Source organism: Mesitornis unicolor, unplaced genomic scaffold, assembly GCF_000695765.1.
Source record: "Mesitornis unicolor isolate BGI_N332 unplaced genomic scaffold, ASM69576v1 scaffold32506, whole genome shotgun sequence".
Classification (NCBI taxonomy): Eukaryota; Metazoa; Chordata; class Aves; order Mesitornithiformes; family Mesitornithidae; genus Mesitornis; species Mesitornis unicolor.
Window position 1 is genome coordinate 6,671 of NW_010193523.1, and position 21,543 is coordinate 28,213.

Sequence of the window (21,543 nt, forward strand, 5' to 3'; positions counted from 1 at the left end):
AGACAAAGGAATGTTCTACACATGTTAAATTGTAAAAAAAGGTGATGTTTTCCAGCTGATTTTTCTCATTGTGAGATGAGCTCATGTTTTAAATGTTATCATTAATGGTAATTAAATTTTACATTAAGGGGAAAATGATCTCATGTTTATTGAAGCTGAATTTATTCTTGATTTTTTTTTTTTTCTTCTTCAAGGGTGGGTTTTTCATTGGAGTTTTTTGTTACCTCTGAAACACTTTTGTAATCAACACTTTTGCAAAACTTCAAAATAGATTTCTGATCAATCTGGACATAGAGACTTATTTCTGGAGATTATTTTACCCTGAAATACAAAATATCTCACTAGTAATGTAGAGGTCATAGCTCTAGGTTTGTGTCAGAAGCAAAGACTCAAAGTTGAATCTGAAGCTAGCCACTGGCTAAAAGTATTTAAATTTTAAATCTTTGCTGTTATGTACTGCTGCTTTATCATCTTTTGCCATACATATTTGCTATATAAGCAGTCTGATACAGTAAAGCTATATCTTGTCAGAATTTGAAACCAAAGTTACCAAACGGGATATTTTTCTTTTCCCCACAAATACCCATTGTTTACAAAGCCTGTAAGGGATTGATTCCTGGAGTTTTTCTTGTTGCTCTATTTTAACATTTTTGCTTTTGTGACTTAAAATAAAATATTTATTTATTCTAAGAGCTACTTAAAACACTCAAATGAGTTCCTGGGTGCAACTGTACTACAAAGATGATGTAGGCTTATTCATTTAATAATCTGAGACTCTCAAAAAGAATCTGAAACTTTATTTAACATTTAAGATAGTTCTGTCAGTAGCTGAGTGCTATCTTACCTGCTTCTCTTATTGAAAGAGCTTTTTGTGGCTTTCTTCTTTCTTTGTTAGACTTCAAGTGAATAGAAGGTTGGTAGTAAAAGATTTAGACAAACCAAAGGAGAGTTAGTATAAAACAGAAAATAAGCAAATTTTTAGAATTAAAGTTAGGAGCAGAGGAAGCTTTCTTGGTCTCTAAGGAGGAAGGATTTTGTAAAGTTTGCTGTTCCTTTTAAGGGCAAATGCTAGCATCACAGTGATGTCCTTACCAAGTAAAAAATATAGGAAATTATTCAGTGATTCTTAGTTGTTCTTTTTGGTAGAGTGACTCTTGGACACTTGATAGGAAGTTAAGTTTTCAGAGAGACATAGGCAGATACTCAGTTGTTGCTGAAAAGCTGTCAGTGTCTGTAACTGTACTAAAATTTGCATCGCTACATTCCCTTATGTTTGCAATGAAGATTTAATACGCTTATAATTTGGTAGGCTGCATCATAATTCATCAGATTCCTTCAGTGTCCAGTGCAACTCAAAGCAATTGAATAGGATAATTGCAGTAGTGGAATAAAGTTAATGTTAATTTTCTGTCAGACAGAACCTTGTAGTAAAAAAACCGTTGTCCATTCAGATAGATAATGTGCTATATTCTTTCTGAAAATAAATTAGTTCTGCTAAAACTTTAAAAGGTTTGGAAAAGTTCTTACACTAAATATACTACCAAATACTAACTATACTAAAATATAAGAGATAAACATTAAAATTGAGTTTTTTGTTCTAACACAAAAGAATTTCTGATTTTTCAGCTCTTATTGCTGTGCATGCTTCTTGCTCCTCAGCATTTTCCTTTTGGCAAGGTCAAAGTCCTCAAGGGTTTAATGCCATGAAAAAAATTCAGCTGTTACTGCAGGCACCAATCTAATCGTTCCCTCTTTGAACCTGTTGCAGCTGTCATCAACGAATGAATGGCTTGAAAAATGTATAAATCTTTGGGTCATCTCAGGCGCCTTCATCCCAGCTAGTTTCAGAATTGTTGGTTACTGTGTTCTTCCTAGCTCACAGCTGGTTTTTGGAGTCCAGTTGCCCGGCTCAGTTTACTGTAAACTCACAAGTATGGACCAAGGCATCAGTCTCAAACTTAAAAAGCACCATGAAAATCTACCTAGTTTTGGATACTATATGCTTTACATTCTCATCTCTTCACTCATCACTTCTTTCTCACTTCAGACATCTTTTTCATCCAGTCTTAAGGCTGAGCACTTAGTTCTGACACCTTAAACAAAATGGAAAAGCCTATTAATTTTTTGGTTTTTTAAACTGTTTAGTGTCATATGGTCATATCAGCTTTGACACAGATGTGGAAACTTGCTTTTGAGTTGACTGTTGCACCTTGTTTCAAATATCTTAGTGGTTTTTTAGTAATGGTTCAGGTGGTTTTGAGTTTTAGTTCTTAGTAATTAACCTTTTGAAAGTATTTTTGAAGGAATTTGTTTAAGCCTAGAAGACACATATTTTCATTTCAGCTAGTGGGAGTTTTATCCTAGCTAATCAGTTGCATTGTCAATGGTCTTAAACCTTGCACAGAGTTTGAGATGCAGTCCAGTAGTTCCTTAATATATGTAGCTTTCTATTAACTGGTGGATTAGCAGTAACCAGCTTCTGGGAGTATTTCAGGATGGAACACAAACAGCATCTTCCCCAGAGCAGTCAGGAGGTGTTGCTGTTCATTTGTCTGTGCTCAGATTAGGGAACCTGAGGACAGGTAATAAATGTCCTGCAGTTTGGCATCAGCAGAGTAGAATAAGAGTTAAATTCAGCATTGATCTCTAAAAAAATATTTTACCATTGATCTTAAATATAGCATTGATGCTGTATGCCTTTATGAAGTTTTGAAAAATTAAGAAACAATATTTCTGTAGTCGAATGGTCTGTTTGCTAGTCTCACCGGTAACTTTGAAGCCACTGGCCAAATCAAGCTTAAAAGAGTAGTGGTAGTCCTAAAATAAACATTGATGCATGTTTCATGAAAATGAGCAGCTGTGTAAACACAAGAGACCAAATGAGAGGAAAGGTTGGCAGAACTTGGCCATCAGGTGTCTGACTTAGTTAAAATCTGGCTCACTCAGCGCAGTTTCTATAGCTCCGGCCTACCTGCAATGCTGCCTCTTCACGAAGGGGTGGAGACACACAGAGATGAGCTGTTCAAGACAGGGAGTGAGACAGAGCAGTAAGGAAGGGGAAATGGTTCATCCTTACTAAAAAGGTTTCATTTGATTCTGTCCACAAAGGGGATCATTTTGTGTGTTTAAAAATAAACAAAACCAACACAAAAAAAACCCACCCCAAAAAATCCCATATGAACAGTATCACATAATCTTTGCTTTAATTTAAAGTTTGAAATGGGGAGATAAGGCTCTGTCCCTACAAGGAGCGGCACCATGTATGAAAGCACTTACGAATTTAGTTGATGTTTTTCTGAATTTAATTTCAGCTGATTGAAAGCAGTTATTTAGGAATTTTCATAAAGAGTTACTTCTGAAATAACTGTTTTCGTCCGGACCATTATCTGACTGTAGCTCAGTGTAGAGGAACACATGAGATTAGGTTGACTAGCACCATGTAGTTTGTCCTGTATCTTCTGGAATCATTGACATTGATTTTGCCTATAGAGGTGGGACAAGAATATTGACTTGTTTTCACAACTATACTAACATAATTTTTGTCAAATTTTCTGAGTGCTAAAAATTTTGTGTTTGTCATTTTTGTTGTAGTATTTGAAACTGGATTAATATTTATTTGTTATTTTACTAAAATATAACAAGTTTAGCCTTCCTGTTTTGATTTGTAATCTGGTTTCTGCATCACAGACTAATTTTAGGTACTTTGGTATATTGTTGATCCAGTTGTGGCTGTAGATTGACTTACTAAGCATGAGGACTCTTGACAACCATGTATTGATACAGCATGCCTATATCTTACAGAATTGTTCAGAGATGGACTTGTTTGCTTTTAGCAATTGACAGTATGTTTGAATTTAATTCTTTGCTGTGTCAGTGATTTAGACTTGTAAAAAAACTCTTACAGCATAGAATCACTTCTCGGGGGTTGCACTGACAAGCTGAACTGGTGTAATTGCAGTACTCAGTGTTCATTTGTCTGGGATCTTGTAAGAAAATCAGTGTTCAAAAATATGCTTGCAACTCGGCAGCTACAAAGCTGAGGAATCTTTCTGTGGTTTTTTTAATTACAAATACACAACATGTGTTACTGGTTTTATCTTTACAGTATTTGAATGGCTTAACCAGTTTCTTTACTTGCATGATACTCATTGGCAAATGAACTCTGAGGGTACTTTTGTGTTGACTGTGCGCATATATCTTCATTATGAAATGTAAATGTGAAGGTTAATATTGACAGATAACAAACTTGGTTGCACAACGATACCAGACTGAAATAGAAATCCTTAATGTGTATGTGTGCTTTCCAAGCACTGCGCAGTGCAAATACAGTGCTTTCCAGTGCAACCTCCAAACTACTGTGCTAAATCTCCTCAGTGATCTTTTACTCCCATCTTTCTCATCATGCTGACTTCTCTCCTCTGTCTGTTCAGCAGTGGGAGACATTTAGCGAACGCTCTTCAAGCTCACAAACTCTGACCCAATTTGATTCTAACATTGCACCAGCTGATCCTGTAAGTCAATCACTTAGCTTGCTTGTTTGAAATTAATTTTATTAACACTGAATTTTCATTCATTGTATTTAGCTATTACGCATGATTCCATGGACTGCTTTTTGGGGAATGGTGGCAGACTTCTTAATTTTGTTGATTATTTTAGGAATATAAATTTTCTAGTACTGCTCAAGTTTAATACCTAAATCAAAGAATGCTTTTTTCCCCTTGGTTTTGATGTAATACAAGACTTCTATCAAAACCTCTTTTACACAAAGTATTTAAGTATAGTGTATAGTATAGTGTATAGTATAGTGTATAGTATAGTGGGGGTTTTTTAATACTTGTAAGTCGGTGCAAGGGCCACTCCCAGTGATAAACCAGTCCCATTTTAGGTTTTGTCTTTAGTGTTATTTTGGTTTTTTCAACTTGCAAAGCTTGGTTTGCAAAAACTCTTCAAGAGTTGATAATGCTAACTCTACTGAAAAATCTGCTGTGCTTTAATGGATGTGGTATTTCATACTCCTAATGTTTTCACCGAGTTACTTATTAATAAGGCTTTTGGTATTTCTCCAGCTAAACCTGTGCTTTTCTAATGCTTTACTCAGTGAGGAGTGCTCTGAAAGATTATGTAGCTAGATATCTTGCCAAGTTTGGGAGCCAGTAATTCACTACAGTGTTTCGAGTTCTGCTGGTTTTAAACTTCACAGCATGTGACATTAAAGCAGTTCTGAAGTGTGTTAAAATTACTTCAGTATTTAGCTGCTGCTTTCATCCTGCTTTTCACAACTTTAATTACTGCTATTAGTGTCCATTTTAATTAATTACAGTGTTACTGTCCATTTGATTATATAATAAAATAGGTGTACATAATATACATTTAACTGCTTTTAGTATTGAAAAGGACATTTCTGAAAAGAGAGTACATAAATATACGTAATCTTAAATATATCAGTGGTCTGCTCTCAGCATTAGCACTGATATTTATGTGGAAATAGTATTTCTAGATGCTGGAAGCTAGAATTCAAACTACATTGATCCCTGTGCTCAGAATTGCCCTTACTAAACATTCAAAGCACATGAAAATGGCATGCTTAAAGTGAAAACCAGCCCTTTTTCATCTGAAACACTTTTGTGATTTAACTGTACTGTATTTTTGTTTTAATGAAGTAAACGTGATGGAAATAAGTTTATAGTTGTTTCTTACTGTGTAGAAAAGTGAAAACGTAGCTTGACAGTAAAGAGCTATCACTGTCTTGTTTCCACCGTAAGATAGTCATTTACTTTTACACATAATTGGTGAATGACAGAAATCTGAAGCTTGAAACTTTTTTCCTATACATTGATAATTTACAAGTAGAACAGTGATGATTTATGGAAAACTCATATATAGCTATCTATATGTACGTCTGTCTATGAATGTGAGTATAAACAAATTCAGTAGAAATACAAAAAATATACTGGGAGATCACATTCTTGAGTCGTTTTCTTACAGTGCTTGTAGTTGAAAAAAAATTAAAAGAATGAGCATCTTTGATGGTTGCTAAGGTAACAGACTTTGGGAGTAGATACTTAAGAGTCTTTATTTTCACATGAAAATAAGAACAAATGACAGCAAATTCTCAGTTGGCAGTATGTAGACTTCTTAATTTAGCAGTCTTGATGGTGATGCATAGGGACTGATTTATTGAACAGCTCTTGCTCTCCCAAAGGAGAGAATCGGCTTTCTCGAGCAGTTGTTAGCAACTGAAGAGTAAGTTCATAGACCTGTTCTTTTACTTTCTTTTTTGTTGGAAGCTGCTTTGGAGGTTAAAGAAAAGTGGAAAGAGTAAAACAGTACATTCAATGCGCAGTATGGAAACATAATTTGCCTATTTTAAGTGAAAGTTGGTAACATGAAGTTGTTTTGTGTGAAATTAGATTCATGATCTGAATTAATACATTATATAGAGATTCATTTAACTATTTGAGACATGATTTTTGTAGTAGCTGTGTGTTAGATTACAGCAGAGGACTGAAGTAGCTACAGCAAGAGTGATCTTTGAATGGTAATCCTTATACAGGGCACGGGGGAAAAGAGGTGCAATATATTTTAAAGTAATAATGATTCCCGAAAGCCTGGTGCAACGAGTGTGTTTGAGCTGTGACTAGAAATTTGTTTTAAAAGTTATATTTGCAACAAGAGTAGTGAAAGTCAGTTTAAACAGCTTTAGAAAATATTAATGTAAATATATTGTGCTTGGTGAAATTGATCTACTTGCATAGTCAGAACAGATTAAATTTCTGATACCAGCGTAGTTTGGAAACTTCTTGTTATTTCTAGGGACAGAATACAATCTGGGATTTCTTTTTGGGTGGTGTCATTGTCCCACCCATTCATACATTCTGAATATAGATGACGGTAAAAAAACTTCAGACAGCTATGTCCGTATTTTAGGTGACTTGTGAACAAACTAAGTTTTGATAATTTTTTTAAGCTGTCTACACTCAGCCTCCAAACCAAATGGAAAGAGCTGTCTATTAAGTACATTAAAATGGAGTCCCTTGTTTGAACTACAAAGAAATGACCTGAATGTAAGGTCAGAGCCAATCTAGAGATAGATTCTATAGGGTTTATTATCCTAAAGTTGAGAAGATTTCACTGTTCTAGAGGCTCATGAAACTGCTTGTCTTAAACTACTACAAAGTACCTGTTTTATAGAGAATCACTCATACTGTTGAAAGAAGCCATACCTTTGTGAGGCATCATAAGTGAAGCTGAGGAGTGGGCTTTTGAAATTGTGGATGTAGTTGAACTAACAGATACTGGTATGCCAAAAATGGTGGAAAGCTGCTAAAATTCAGGTCCTGTTGACAATGCGGTTATCTATAGAAACATTTCTAATGTCCTTTTATAGTAGTATGTTGGGTTATACCTTACAAATTGTTAGAGAAGCTTCGTCTTATTGAGTTTTGGTTTTATGGGTATATTTAATTCCCTGGAGCTCTGTTAAAAAAAAAAAATCTGAAATTTTGCTTAGAAATGGTATTTCACATGGTGTCAGACACTCTTAATACCACAATTTAAAACTAGATTAACATCACTTAACTCTGATCTCCTCCACAGGACACTGCAATTGTGCACCCAGTTCCCATAAGAATGACTCCAAGCAAAATCCACATGCAGGAAATGGAGCTTAAAAGAACTGGAAGTGGTAGGATGTTTTCTCTTGCTAATAAGGAAAGTTTTGTACTATTAGAGTTGTCTTTGCTTCCTTAAATATGAGATTCTCAGAGTTAAGAATTAGAGTACTGTTCGGATAGATACAGTGTTTTTGGATTGGCCATGTGCTACAGTGGGGATTTCACCATCTATAGGAGATCATTGCTTGGAGTTGTTGAGGAGCAACATGATACAGATTTGACTGGGGCCTCCAGGAGAATGTATAGTTTTCCTGATTAAATACTGAAGGAAGATGGAGAACAAAGCCTGCATTAATAAAAGTTGTTCTACTGTTGTCAGAAATACTGAGTTTATTATTTTGAAACTTGGCAGCATTTGGGAGTATTTGCAGGCCCCTTCCCCCCCCCCCCCCTTTTTTTTTTTTAATACTCTGGTCAAAAATAAGCAAGGTGTTTTGATAATTTTCCTTCAGATGTGTCCCAATATGCTTATATTCCCTGAAGTCATATAACTCATGCGCAATCCACAACATAGAATCACAGACTCATAGAATGGTTTGGGTTGGAAGGGACCTTAAAGACCATCTAGTTCCAATCCCTCTGCCATGACATTTCTTTTAAAACTTAGCCTTGTAAACAGGCAAAGATTTCCAACTCTGAACAATTTAGAAATAGAAATAACGCTATTAAAATGTATAACTTTGAAGTTTAAGTAATTAATACACCAAAAAAGTGTTGAAGTACAGCAATTTTGGTCCTGATTACAGCACTTCAGATAAGGGTAGAAAATGTAAAGGTAATGGCATCAGAAGTAAAGGCTGGTTTGAATACATTTGCTTATTAGGCTTTTTTTTTTCATCTAGATCACGCTAACCCCACTAGCCCACTACTTGTGAAGCCACCTGATCTCCCGGAAGAAAACAAAATGAGTTCATCTGTAAAATTTACAGCTGGAAATACAGTCAGTAAGTATCAAAAGTACTTTCTGATACCATTTTTTACATTATGCAAAGTGTAGATCTGATATGTAGATTCTTCATGAATGAAAACTTGCGAGATAGCTGCAGTTCTAAAATGAGATAAACCTATCCTAAGAATACATTTCTGATATGAAGTATACATTAGAAGTAGTAATTAAGAAAGGTCTACTTATATCAGTGCCGTTTATGTTCAAAAAGTTTATTTTTGTGAGCTCCTTTCCATCTTCTCGTTATCTCTTTTAATCTTATAGTGAGAAACTGAAATGTATGGAAAATGGAATTGACAAAGTAGCATTTGATTCTGCTTCCTCAGAACCATGTAACATGATGTTTTCTGAAGAGAGTAAACTTGCTGACCATAACATTTTCAGGCAATTTTCATCTGATTTAGCTACTCAGAAAATAAGCTAGACGTATAGATTTCTTTTTTGGGTTCTTTTTTGTTTCTTTGCTTCTAATAGCCTGTTTGATTTTCAGTATCTCCTGTATCTAAAACATCTTGATTATTTTAGTTTAATAGGTCTATTTGTCTAATATCAAGAGAGGTTCCAGATCATATGTAGCCTGAATGAGTCTCTGGAGTCTGTTTCTGGGATTTTTTGCTTTCTGTAAGCTGGGAACTTTTCTTTGATAAAAATAAGGTTTGAAGAACTGATAACTTTGAGTCCTTTGCTATGCAGCATTAAGGCAAAAGTGTTTTGGTTGTTTTGTAATACAGGAGTAATTCAGAAGGTTCCTTTTTGCAATGTGTTTTGCTTTCTTTCTGAACTCGGTTTCAGTGGCATTCTTCATTCTGACCAATGTCTTTAACCTGTCCGTCTCTTTCTTTTCAAGCAGAGCTCTGTTTTCACTAGGTAGTGTTCAGATGCGAAAGAAAGAATGAGTAAACAGTCTTTTACTGGGGCAACTACTACTATATGCAGGATCTTAAGTTCTGAGAACCCTTCTGTATTCCCTTTTCCTTATCAGAGTACAGCTTAACCTTTGATAAAGGGGCTGTTAGCACCAAGAAGTATTCTTCCCTCAAAGGAATAATGTAGTGAAGGTTAAACAAACCTCACTGCAGTGTAACATAAAGCCATCCTGTAGTACCTCAAACTGTATTTATCATGGGCTCTTGTCAGTATTGTTAGTAATTTGGGCGGTTAACGCCTTTCAGGTGAGTCCTGGAGAAATCATTTAATACAAGCTAATTCTAGAAAATTAATTTCTGATGCTTAAAAGACCTCTATAAATCTAACAGGATTTTTTTTTAATACAGACTTGCTGTCCTGGTAATGACATTTCCTAATGTTCTTTAGCTGTGTGATTGGAAACAAAGGAGAGAGGATACACAACCTCAGAATGTGATAACTGGGGGAAGTTAGTCTTTGTGATGCTGTAACAGCATCTTTCATTTTTATAGGTTGCCTTAACCAAAAGCTAAAAGCTTTTTAAAAGATTTTGTCCAAAACAGAGCTGACTACTAGCCTTGAAGGTACAGAAGTTACAGTAGTAGCAAAGCTACTGAGTTCATCTGTGTACTGGTGACAGTCCTTCAACACTTCTAAAATCAAGCATGTCCTGCTCCTTGCTTTTTGTCTTGGATGTCCCTTGCTCTTGTTACTAGACTTTAAACTAGAAAAGGGTAGATTTAGGTTGGATATTAGAAGAAAGTTATTCGATATGAGGGTAGTAGATCACTGGAACAGGTTGCCCAGAGATGAGGAGGAGACCCCATCCCTGGAGATATTCAAGGTCAGGCTTGATGGGGCTCCGAGAAAACCTGATCTAGTAACATTGTCCCTGCTTACTGCAGGGGGGTTGGACTAGATGATCTTTAAAGGTCCTTTTCAACCCAATACATTCTATGATTGTTGGAGTGATAGAATGTCAAGTGTTTAAAAATTATTACTTATGAATTTTTTTTTTATTGTAAGTGCAACATTATTGTCATTGTTTATTCTTTAGTACATCCCAGTAGTAACCAGCAACTCATAGTACTGGGCAAGGGGACTTGGTTTGAATTGAATCCTTCAATTATTCAGACTCTTGGATTTTGAATCCTGCCCAAATGATACCTTACAAGGAAGTAATACAAGGACATAAACCTTTTTGAAAAATAAAAATAGGGTATTTGAAATTATATATTACCTATATCTGTTGGCATATATTAATAATGCAAAACAAACATGAAACTTTATACTTTCTTTTACCAGCAGACGGTTACAGCAGTTCGGACTCCTATACTTCAGATCCAGAGCAAATTGGAAGCACTGTAACACGGCAAAGGTCAGTTGAATAGCAACGGGGAAAACAAACAAATGAAAAAAGGTGTTTAAAGAAGCCTGTTCTGAGCTTCTGGTTGTTTGACAACTACTTTGTAAAATGATGGCTAAATAGATTCTTAACTTCAACACTCGGGAATCTTGAGGCAGTCTGTTTTCTAATATATTAACAATCTATGCCGTTCCTGTTTAACATGCAAAGTGAAAAATTCGAAAAATAATAATGTAGTCCAAAAATTTGTTTGGGGTTGGTCAATTAAATGAAATGCCACGTTCAGTCAGAAATCTTGATAAAGACTTTCTCCTTAATCAAGGAAATGTTAGCCCAGGAAATCATGATGTTACTTGAAACCAGTTTTTTGTATTTTTAAAAATATCCATTAGACATTAATGTGACTTTGTAGCATAAAAGAAGAATAAAACATAAATTAGAAATATAATGGCATTTTTATAATGGACTTTTCTAAAATGAAGAGCAGTAATAGGCCCAACATAAATTAAGGGATTGGAGGAAGCTATGCCAGCACATAACCAACAGCTGTATTGTTTGACATAAGAGAATGTGCTGTACTAGCTGGTGCTAATTGTTCCCATTAAATCTGCCTGAATAGGATTAAAAACCAGCTACGCCATTAACCATCTTACAATCAGTTTCAGAGGTAAGTTTCAAAACAAAAATAATAAGGGTGACTTCAATAGCAAAGAAAGATTTGCAATTGCCTTTCAGAACAGCAGCTTGAAAACTTCTTTCCTCCATTGTTACTTAATGGCAAATTTGATTGTCTGTCCTGCTTCTCTGTATGTTGTTTTGCACTATCAACATAATAGTTTCAACATATTCTTTTCATCTCTGATTTTGGGTTGGGTTCTCTTACTGAAATTGTGTAGATGGGTGAAGCTTTCTGATGAGTTGTCACTTTACAGCACAGGTAGCTTCTGTCCAGATCTGGCAGTATCCAGAAAGGAAATTTTTCTCCCACTTCCTTTTTTACTTCCACTAATGTGTACCAATTGCAGCTTGATCTATAGAGATGACTTTGTCCTACTCTACCATCAGTCCAGAGTACTTTTTGTATTTTAAAAAAGCAAAAACTGACAATGCTTCAGGAGTCTCCTTAAGCTACTTTCTCCCTTTTTTTTAATCCTACTTATGTGTTTTCTACTAGACTAGCTAGAGGGATGACCCTAGGATTCAGTGTAATTAGATTTCATCAGTTGGGAGGTTAGAGTGTTACAGAAGCATTGTCCTGGAGAGTACATTAAGGGAGCAAATTTTTCCATTGTGATAACTCCATTTTCTGTCTGGACTTACACATTCAAGAATTTCAGGTTTTATGTGAAACCTAGGTACCTCTTACCTCTCTTAGTTTTATGTTTTATGATAGTTACAGAAGTTCAGTCACAGAACATGTTTTTATCACTTTTTTTTTGAGTTGAATGAAAGAGTAGGTGTATTCATGTCAGTGATTCAGTAAATCTGTCTTGCTCAGACCGCAAGCTGTTTTTAAGTGGAAGCTGTACAAAAATTCTGTATGCAATAAATCCCTGTTAAATGGCACTTAGTGTAGTACTTCATCCTGTCCTTTCCGAGTGTGTGCTCAATGAAATTACAAGAAGTACCCACTAGATGGTGAACCTACCTAAGAATGAGTTAAAATTTCTCAAGATGCTACCAAGTGTATACATTTGAAAAATTTCAGGCAGAGAATTAAATAGTTCTCTTGTACACTGAGGTAGTCCTTAAGCTTAATATACATGGAGGCAGGTCCAAGAGAAACTTAATGTTCTTCTTCAGTGGCATTGAACTTAACCCTTGTAAAACCAAGTCAGACTGCTGACTACATCTTACATACTTTGAAAATTATAGTGACTACCATCTGGATGGAATTACCATATTTAGAATTCTCTGAAGTATCATTGCTTGGGATGTGTGTCAAGCTATTGGTTTTCCCCAAGATAAATTACTTGTGGTAATACAAGAATAATTTGTATAATGGAGATTTAAGTAAACAGAAATACAAAAACAATTGTGGAATCAAAGAATATCAGAAGTTTGCAAAATCAGTTTTAATCTTCAAAATCAATGGCAATCAGGCCTTTTTCCGTCTATCATACTGTTTTTTTAATTGCATACTGTGAAGAACTTTTGAATTTTAGTTCTGTTGTAGCTGCCTAAAATCATTACAGAAGCTTATATGTTTTGCAGATCACATTCAGGAACATCTCCAGATAACACTGCACCACCGCCACCCCCCCCAAGACCTCATCCTTCTCATTCTCGATCATCATCTTTAGATATGAACAGGTCCTTTTCAGTCACCCCAGGTAAATATACTGTGTTACCCCAGGTAAATATACTGTGTTCCTATTGTATATTATTTTTCAGTACATATGTTCCTGAAGCAGACAGGGGTTTTTTTAGCTCTGAAGAAAGATTTAGAGTGTTTTTTAAAACACTGTTTATGAATGAAAAAACTGAAAATGTTGTCACTCTTACTGTTTGTATTAGAATTTGTACTCCACTTTGCTTAAACAGATAATTTAGAAGTACATTTTGAATGCTAGCATTGTAGTCTTCTGAATGAATGTGGGAAGCAAAGTCAGGACACAATATTTTGGTAGTGCACCTACATGCAATGAATTGCATCTGCCAGTAAATTTTCAAGAGAAGAACTTTTGGTATCAGATGTATTTGCGAAGTATTGCACTTCAGAAGAAATGATTAAAGATCACTTCTGATGCTCTACTTAGGAGTTTTTATTGTACTTCTAACTTATGATCCTGGATTGAAAAGTACTGATGAAGTATGACAAAATGTTAAGAATATATAATGAGAGTAAAAGAAAAAAGGACTCAGATAAGCGAAGTAGGACCATGCCTGTACTTTGAGCTGGAACAAAGGACCAGATCCCTGTTCTGACTTCTTGTTTTGCCTGTTTGCAAATTTGAAAGGAGATGACATTACGGTTGTGGTCCTTGGTATGACAAGTTTATATGTAGGCAAAATGCAAGATTTCTCTATGTTGACAAGTCAAAAAATTAGATAGCACCATAATGTGAAGAGTAACAATGTTGGCTAAACTTGATGCCTCTTTTGCAGGACAGCAACAGGCTGGAGTTGTTGCCTATCCCCCTGCAGTGCCTCCAAGACCACAGCCTTCACAGGTGATGTTGTCACTTCTGAAAAATCTTGCTCTAACTTGGTGCATCATTTTTATTTGACTCTGAATTTTAACTTACTACTTGCAAGAGATATTGCTTGGTATTTTTTTGAAACCTTGGTATTTTATGGCATAACCTAGACTGTAGCCAAATGTTAGCCTTTTCTGAACAAAGAATCACTTCTTCCTTTGTCATAGGCTTGGCGATCTTTGTAGTCCTTATCTGAGTCAGTTCAGTTAGTTGGTTTGGTAGAAAACAAATCCTGCAAAAATTGATCTTAATTTGTCTCAACCAGATGAATCCTTCAACTGCTGTGCAGACCTGACATGGGACAGATAAAATTGCTTTTCAGTTGTTTTTCAGCAACAGCTACGTGTTAGAATCTGAGTTACCAGCAGTTGAAGTCAGTCAGTAGGTACAAAAATTGTCTGCAAGGAAAGAGGGTACAATGGCAGACATATTCCATACAATGTGATCATATAGGCATGTCTCCCTATGGAACCAGACTAAAAATCTGTAACAGGCTGGACTGTGTTACAGCAGAATTATCCATCCAGTGAGTCTAGGTAGTCCTATGGTGCATCCATCTTTGGTCTCATTCTCTGGATAGTAGCACATCTGCTTGAACTTCCTTTTCTCTTAAATACTTCTCTGTTTTTATAAACATGAAGAGTGGTCTGTCTGCATCTTGGATAAGATCCACTTTGTCCTATTGACAGGACATAAATCTTTGTCCACTAAAAAGGTAAATTAACATTTGTTCACAAACTGTTGTTTGGTGAGATTCTTTGCATCAGATATGTTAAGAATAATGTCACTAAATATTTTTGTTGTTTTATTGCAGGGTGCAGGTCCTCATGTGCATCGCCCAGTAGATGCTGAAGGCCTAATAGCTCATACTAGTACCTCACCTCAACAAATACCAGAACAGCCAAATTTTGCAGACTTCAGCCAGTTTGAGGCATTTGCTGTTTCAGGTGTAAACAAAGAGGAAGAAGATGAAATTGAAACACACTCAGAAGTCTTGCAGGTGAGCAGAAGTGAAGATCTTGTCAATTGCTTAATATCACCAACTTCTTTAAAATCTGTTCTGCTGTTTGAACTTAGTGGGGTTTTTTTATGGTGTCCCAATACACTGCTAGAAAGCAATTACTTTACACACTGCTACACTTATTTGGTAACTGTCAAGCACCTAGGCAGAAAAAATTCTTATATTCTCTTCTCACTTCTTGAATGTAATTAAAAAGATTTTGTACTTGCTAGTATATATGTACACAAACATAATTGTGTCGGTGCATTTAAGACTTAGCACGGGTACAACTTTTCTTGTGCTCACTCTTGCCAGCCATCCAAATGACTTGCTGGTAAGTTTTAAAGTAGTCTGTCTTAATAAATGAGATGACTGCCAAGTATCATAAACATCTGCTAAAACTCCATTAATTCGGTTTTGTTCAAAGCTTTTGGACAAACAGCTAAAGCAAATAGAACTTTGGCATCCTTCTATAATGCATAATTAGAGATGTCCACAAACCCTTGTTTCCTACTACAGACACAGGACTTAAAAATTTGGAAGGCTCAGAGATTATTCCTATTAATGTCCAAACAGTTTACTGCTGTTATGTGAATTACTCAGTGTTTTCCTTTCTCAATTTGTAGCCTTCATCCAGACTGTAAGTTCTCTGGGGCACTTGTGCATCTTCAATTGCAAAAGTACTTGTGGTGCTTTAAAGCTCTCCCAACTCTCAGCAGCATGTTCTTGCTTCCCCTTGTCAGGAAGATCAATGACATAAAACCATTTGAGCACTCTCCATGTACTTCATTGCAAAATCAGCTATGTTAGCTTAAGCTGCCACTGAATACTGCTTAAGTTAAGCTTGCTGATTGTTTTGCATTGAGATGGATGGGGAACAGTTGCATTGTGTTCCATTGGAGGGATTAACCTTTGGCAGTAACAAATAGAAAATGGTCATAATGTAGTAGCAGAAACAGCTGCAGCAGTTGATCATCAAGCAACAGCCTCTTTTGTACTATACAGCGCCTTGTAACATTGGGGACTTTGTTTGGAGGTCTTTTAACATCCAGAGTACAATGCTTGAGAGCGGAGTACTTTCAAGTGACTGTTTCATCTTTTTGTCGTAGTGATTTTAGATTCTTTATTAAACCTTAGTTTCTGTATCAAAAGACAGGTCTGACTCTTGATTCTGGAAGTTCAACTTTTTACTATGTGCCTCTTCTATAAGCTGCTCCCAGGCCAAAACAGTGTCTATGACTAAGATAGTTTTAGATAGTTTTGCTCCAAAACAGCCATTGTTGTTATAGTCCAGCCTGTGCTTCTAAAGACTTGAACTAGAATTTCATGTGTTAGCTGTATTTATGTATCAGAAACACAACATACCTCTATTTATTCCAGCTGTTGCCAAATGAAGTAGTTTTCTAAATATAGTTTATATCCCTTTAGGTTGAGAAGCCCTCTGATTCTGCAAGTTCTCTTAGAGTTGCCAAAGGAGATGGAAGAGTTGAAGACAAAGCACCTGCTAATGTCCCCACTAGTGCGGTACGCAAAGCACACTTGGAAGGAGAATGCAGTTGTCTGATGTATACTAAATTATGTCTGTTTTGATTTGCAGCAGCAACTTTATATGCTTCTATGTGAACCCAGTTTTCTTAGGTCAAGTATGTGCTTGAAATAGGCATGCCTATGGTGATTTTTTTGCATCAGAAGATCACAGAATCACAGAATGTTAGGAGTTGGAAGAGACCTCAAAAGATCATCCAGTCCAACCCCCCTGCCAGAGCAGGATCACTTAGACTAGGTCATACATAGAAGGAGACTCCACAACTTCTCTGGGATTCTGTTCAGTGCTCTGTTACCCTCACAGTGAAAAAGATTTTCCTTAAAATGTTCATTGTTAGCTTTATTCTCAAGATAGCAGAAAATTAAGATACTTGTAAGTATTCAGTTTTTTGAAACAGAGCAAAACTTTTAGTGCAGAACTTTTTTTTTTGTTACAGATACATAATTACTGGAGGCAAAGCATGCTCTGAGCTGTTCTCCATTTGCAGTTGTCAGTTGTACCATGGTGTTGCTGCTTATGCAGTTCCTTGTCAATGTGTAGCAACTCACTGCCCTTTCACCGGGGGGTGGGATTTAGTACTTAAGTTGGGTTGTTTTGTTTTTTTTCAGACCATGTGAAAGTGCAGCTAGATGTCCACCAGAAAATATCTGATGGATTGTAATTCAGTTATCTCAATAACTGGTTTTGAGAACATGTAACACAAATTACCAGGTTATAATCCAAGTAAGATGCAGTTTGTGAGAACTAATAGACTGTGTTTTCATCTTCAGGGTAAAGGCACTACCCCGCTTGCTCCACCACCAAAGCCTATTCGCAGAAGATTAAAATCAGAAGATGAGCTAAGACCCGAAGCTGAGGAACATACACAGAAAACAGGTGTCATAGCTGCTGTTCTTGCTTCACAGCCATCTATTCCTAGGTAACCCAAGAAGTGTATAAATACATCTGTTACTGAAGAGTTTACATTTAAAGAGCATACATGCTTTCTGTTCTAGTAATTGCAAACAATTTCAATATGTTTGAATTAGATTAATTTAGCAGTTTAAAGGTTTTTGTTTTTTAAACAAGATTGTCCCAAAGCATCTACTACTGAGACACCTTTTAGAGATCTTGAGTTTTGAAGTGTGAACTCTCTTAGCTTCTGAAAGTACGTTGGAAATAAGTGGTGGGAGTATTAAGATGTAGTGCTTGATTTTAAGTAATAGTCACTATGAATAATTCAAAATGTATAATCTGCATCCTAGCATGAAAGTAGACTAATACGTTAGTCACTTGGAGGTAAATTAATGTGGTATGGTGCGTTGGGACTTCAGAAAATTGATTATCACAAGTTTTAAAAATGTGTTTCTTGCTGTTTGATTGAAACCAAGTATATGTGACTTCCACACAAACAAACAAGGTTAATCAAGCCAGACAGAAGAGGGAAAATTAACATTATAACAAGTTAAATTTAAAAGAGGATTCTGCTCATTTAAAAAAGAGGGTCTATAAATGAGGTGTTCAACTGAGCAACAAAATGACTTATTGTAATACTTTTAATATATTCTCAGGTCAGTGGGGAAAGACAAGAAGGCAATTCAGGCATCAATCAGACGTAACAAGGAAACCAACACTGTTTTGGCCAGATTGAATAGTGAACTACAGCAGCAACTAAAGGTAATTCCATAATCTTTGTATGTTTAAGAGGAGAACCTGAGAGGGCAAGATGTTAGTGATGCACAGTAACAGGCATGTCTGCAAACCAATGATATATATAGTAGAGGATACTGATAGGAAATATTTAGTTGTTTTTATAGATCATGCAATATTGTGACAAGCTTCATGAAAATACAAAGGACATTTTTACTGCTACAAAACACATTTTTCAATGTATCGATTTTCTTTCAGCTCTACTAAAATATAAAAAAGCAGAAATCTTAGTATTGATAATTCAGGGTAGCTGTTGTGGTCATCAGATACTTTAAAAGCGGTATTGAGAAGACCAATTAAAGGTGCTTGCTTTCTGAAGGAAAACGCAAAACTTAGTCTTAACAAAATTATAAATATTTTTAAACTAGTGTAACAATCTGGACTACAAAACTTGCAGTTTAAGAACAATAGTAATCTTTACCTAGGTCAGCTGTTGTCATTTTGGATTTATCTGCAGGCACCATCTTAACATCTTTCACTTGCCATCTTTCTTTGCTTAAGATATCTAGTTTTAATGTATCAAGTTAATATTAAAAAATCTTAAGTGTAATCATGAAATAATGTGGTACTGTCTAAACTAGAAGATAGGCCATTTTAAAAATTATCAAGCCTGAATTTCACTTATTAAAATATGAGAGTCAAGGTGTGTAAAATTCACATAGGAGTTAAAAACGGGTGGGGGGGGGAGGGAATGAGAGTTTCAAATCATTTAACTGAGATGAGAGCTTTTTTACCCCCTTAATAATTTAGACTTCATTTGAAAATATTATAGTTGAGTTTGCAGCTGGTTACCACTTTGTCATTCTGGGTTATTTGACAGGAATGAGGTAATACTAAATGGCTTCACCTTGGAGAAAAGTATTGATTTTAATTTGAGTAATTACTAGCTAGCCAGTCTTCTATTCAGATTATGGTAAGAGTTCTCCAGATTCTAGAAAAGACCTGGACATTAGTTCTCAGAACTGAAGCTGACATTTAACAGTTTTGATCACGAGGTAATTTTAATATTAATTCTCTGTGGACAGTCAGTAGAAAATCTTTCTTTTGTAGGATGTCCTTGAAGAGAGAATCTCCCTGGAAGTCCAACTGGAACAACTTCGACCCTTCTCTCACCTCTAAGCCTACTGCCATTAACTGTGAATTTACTAATTTTGAAAGGGGTATTGGTTTCAAAGCCTATTTAAAGATCCATGCATCTAGCTCAGTGCACTCTATTCTACATTAAATGTTGTGGTTCTGTTTTGTCAATTTGTCCACTTTTGTATTTAAGTATTTTAATTTCAGTACAGAGAAAACAAAAAAAAATTTTTCCTTGAATGTGACACTGCCTCTCACATAATTTTCTGTGGGCATCCGTGATCTTTGTTGGACTTGGGTTTGCAGTTTGTCGCCAATATTTCCAACTGGAATTTTTTACTGTTTTTTTTTCCTGTTGAAACATCTTTGCAGAAAAGGATTGCTAATCAGTTGACTTCAAACTTTAAGCACATAAACTCTTCTTTCACTATGGCATTTATTTCATTGTGCCAGAAAAGAGAAAATCTAGTCATCTGTCATCAGCCAATGTTACTTCCCAAGCTGCCTTTCACAATTGGAAAGCTGTTCACAATTCTCAAAAGCCTGTCTCTTTGCAATAAACCAGTTATTCAGGTTGACAGAGTTCTTGCAGGCTGTTTGCCATATCAACTGGATTTGATTTTGTGGTTTTGTTGCATACATTATAGAGTATGTAACCACAGATTGCCAGGTTTTCAGATTTTATCATTCATGACCCTGATTCAGCTAAATGCATATAAAGATTTATGGTACAATTGGTAGTCTGTCAAACAGACCTTTTTCAGTCCTCCCTTTTGTGAAAGAGTTGGGTGTAAATCCCCAACATATTGATTACACATTACCTAAGCACCACCTGTAATTGCATGTTTCACACATTATCTTTTAATAACAGATCACATCCACCAGTCTTCACTATAACAAATTGTATTGTCAAGTAATGTGTCAATACCTCTATGAACTTCTAATTCCCAGCAAAAACAAAAAATGAACAGTTTGCTTCTTAGGAATTCTGGGGTACCTTCTGTTATCTTGTTTTCAGGCCTTATTTCTCTGGCATATAGACAGGCTTCACTATTAACAGAATTCCCTGAGTGTATCCTGCTATTCAGGTTGATGTACTGTATTAGGATTTGTTGTATATTGTATGATACACACCTTTTGATCTCATATGTAAATTTGCATTAATTGCTGACTAACAGCAGATATTCTATTTAATGGCTTCTTCTGGCTGTGGGATCATAGATGTTTAACTGCATGGATGTATCTCTGCAGAATCAGAACTAGCAATTGTGTGATTTTTACACCAATAAAACAGCACAATATTTTAATTTTGTTGATTCATCTTTACATGGGAATTGAAACTCATTCAAATAAGGGGGAGGGTTTTATTACAGGTCTGTAGGGAATGTTTTATAATGCTGTGGTTGATCATAATCCCTTGACCATTTTCTTCCCTGATTTTTTAGCTGTTAGTCGGAAGTGATCAAAATCTCTTGGAAATCTGTGGCTATACTCCTTTTGCATCTTCCTATAAGCAAATTTAATATAGTTGTAACTTCCAAAAAGTAAACGCTGGTACTGACTTGAGTCAAAGAAATGTATCGTTCTTCAGTATTTGTTTCTGGTTTGATTTTCTTGAGAGTACCTTTCCAAATCAAAACTAAATGGATTGCCTATCAGCAGTCCTTGTCCTCACTCTCTTACTTCTGTGGTTAAATGAAGTTCTCTTAACATCTACTTCCCTTACAAAAAAATAGCTCAAGACAGACTTTTGTTTGCTGTTCTGATATGCTGTTACAGTGAAAAAGCAGCATTTCTCTTTTTGATTAGCATACACAGCTTGGATAACTATGGTTAGTTTTTATTACTATAACTATTCCAACATTTTTTCAAATGTCATGGAAATGTTGCAGATAGTTTATGTATATAATTCAAAGCAGGATTCTCTAATATGAAAGACAAATGTCATAGTTGCATGAAAAGAAGATACTTCCTATTTGCATGTAAATGGATTAAGAAATGATAGCTAAATGGGCACGAAGTTTACATATAAATTACGTTTCAACTGTGTCTTGCTAATTAGTAAAGTGCAAGACTTGGACATCAAAAAAAAGATATAACAAGGGAAATTAAAGAAAAAAACAACTAAAAGACTTTAAAG

The 21,543-nt window shown here is 35.6% G+C and overlaps 1 protein-coding gene across 1 annotated transcript in view; it reads left to right on the plus strand.

Annotated features, from left to right (window-relative positions):
• The window catches only part of REPS1 (RALBP1 associated Eps domain containing 1), a gene marked incomplete at its 5' end in the record, with an annotated part of 25,793 nt that extends 5,433 nt beyond the window's left edge, over positions 1–20,360 (plus strand). Inside the window, 11 exons of the mRNA XM_010187488.1 lie at positions 4,431–4,511; positions 7,597–7,684; positions 8,516–8,617; positions 10,834–10,903; positions 13,106–13,224; positions 14,000–14,064; positions 14,906–15,091; positions 16,520–16,615; positions 17,408–17,556; positions 18,188–18,293; positions 19,377–20,360. Coding sequence (XP_010185790.1) covers positions 4,431–4,511; positions 7,597–7,684; positions 8,516–8,617; positions 10,834–10,903; positions 13,106–13,224; positions 14,000–14,064; positions 14,906–15,091; positions 16,520–16,615; positions 17,408–17,556; positions 18,188–18,293; positions 19,377–19,445 — 1,131 coding nt within the window. The remainder of the gene's footprint in view (positions 1–4,430; positions 4,512–7,596; positions 7,685–8,515; positions 8,618–10,833; positions 10,904–13,105; positions 13,225–13,999; positions 14,065–14,905; positions 15,092–16,519; positions 16,616–17,407; positions 17,557–18,187; positions 18,294–19,376) is intronic.
• Between the last annotated feature and the right edge of the window lie 1,183 nt (positions 20,361–21,543).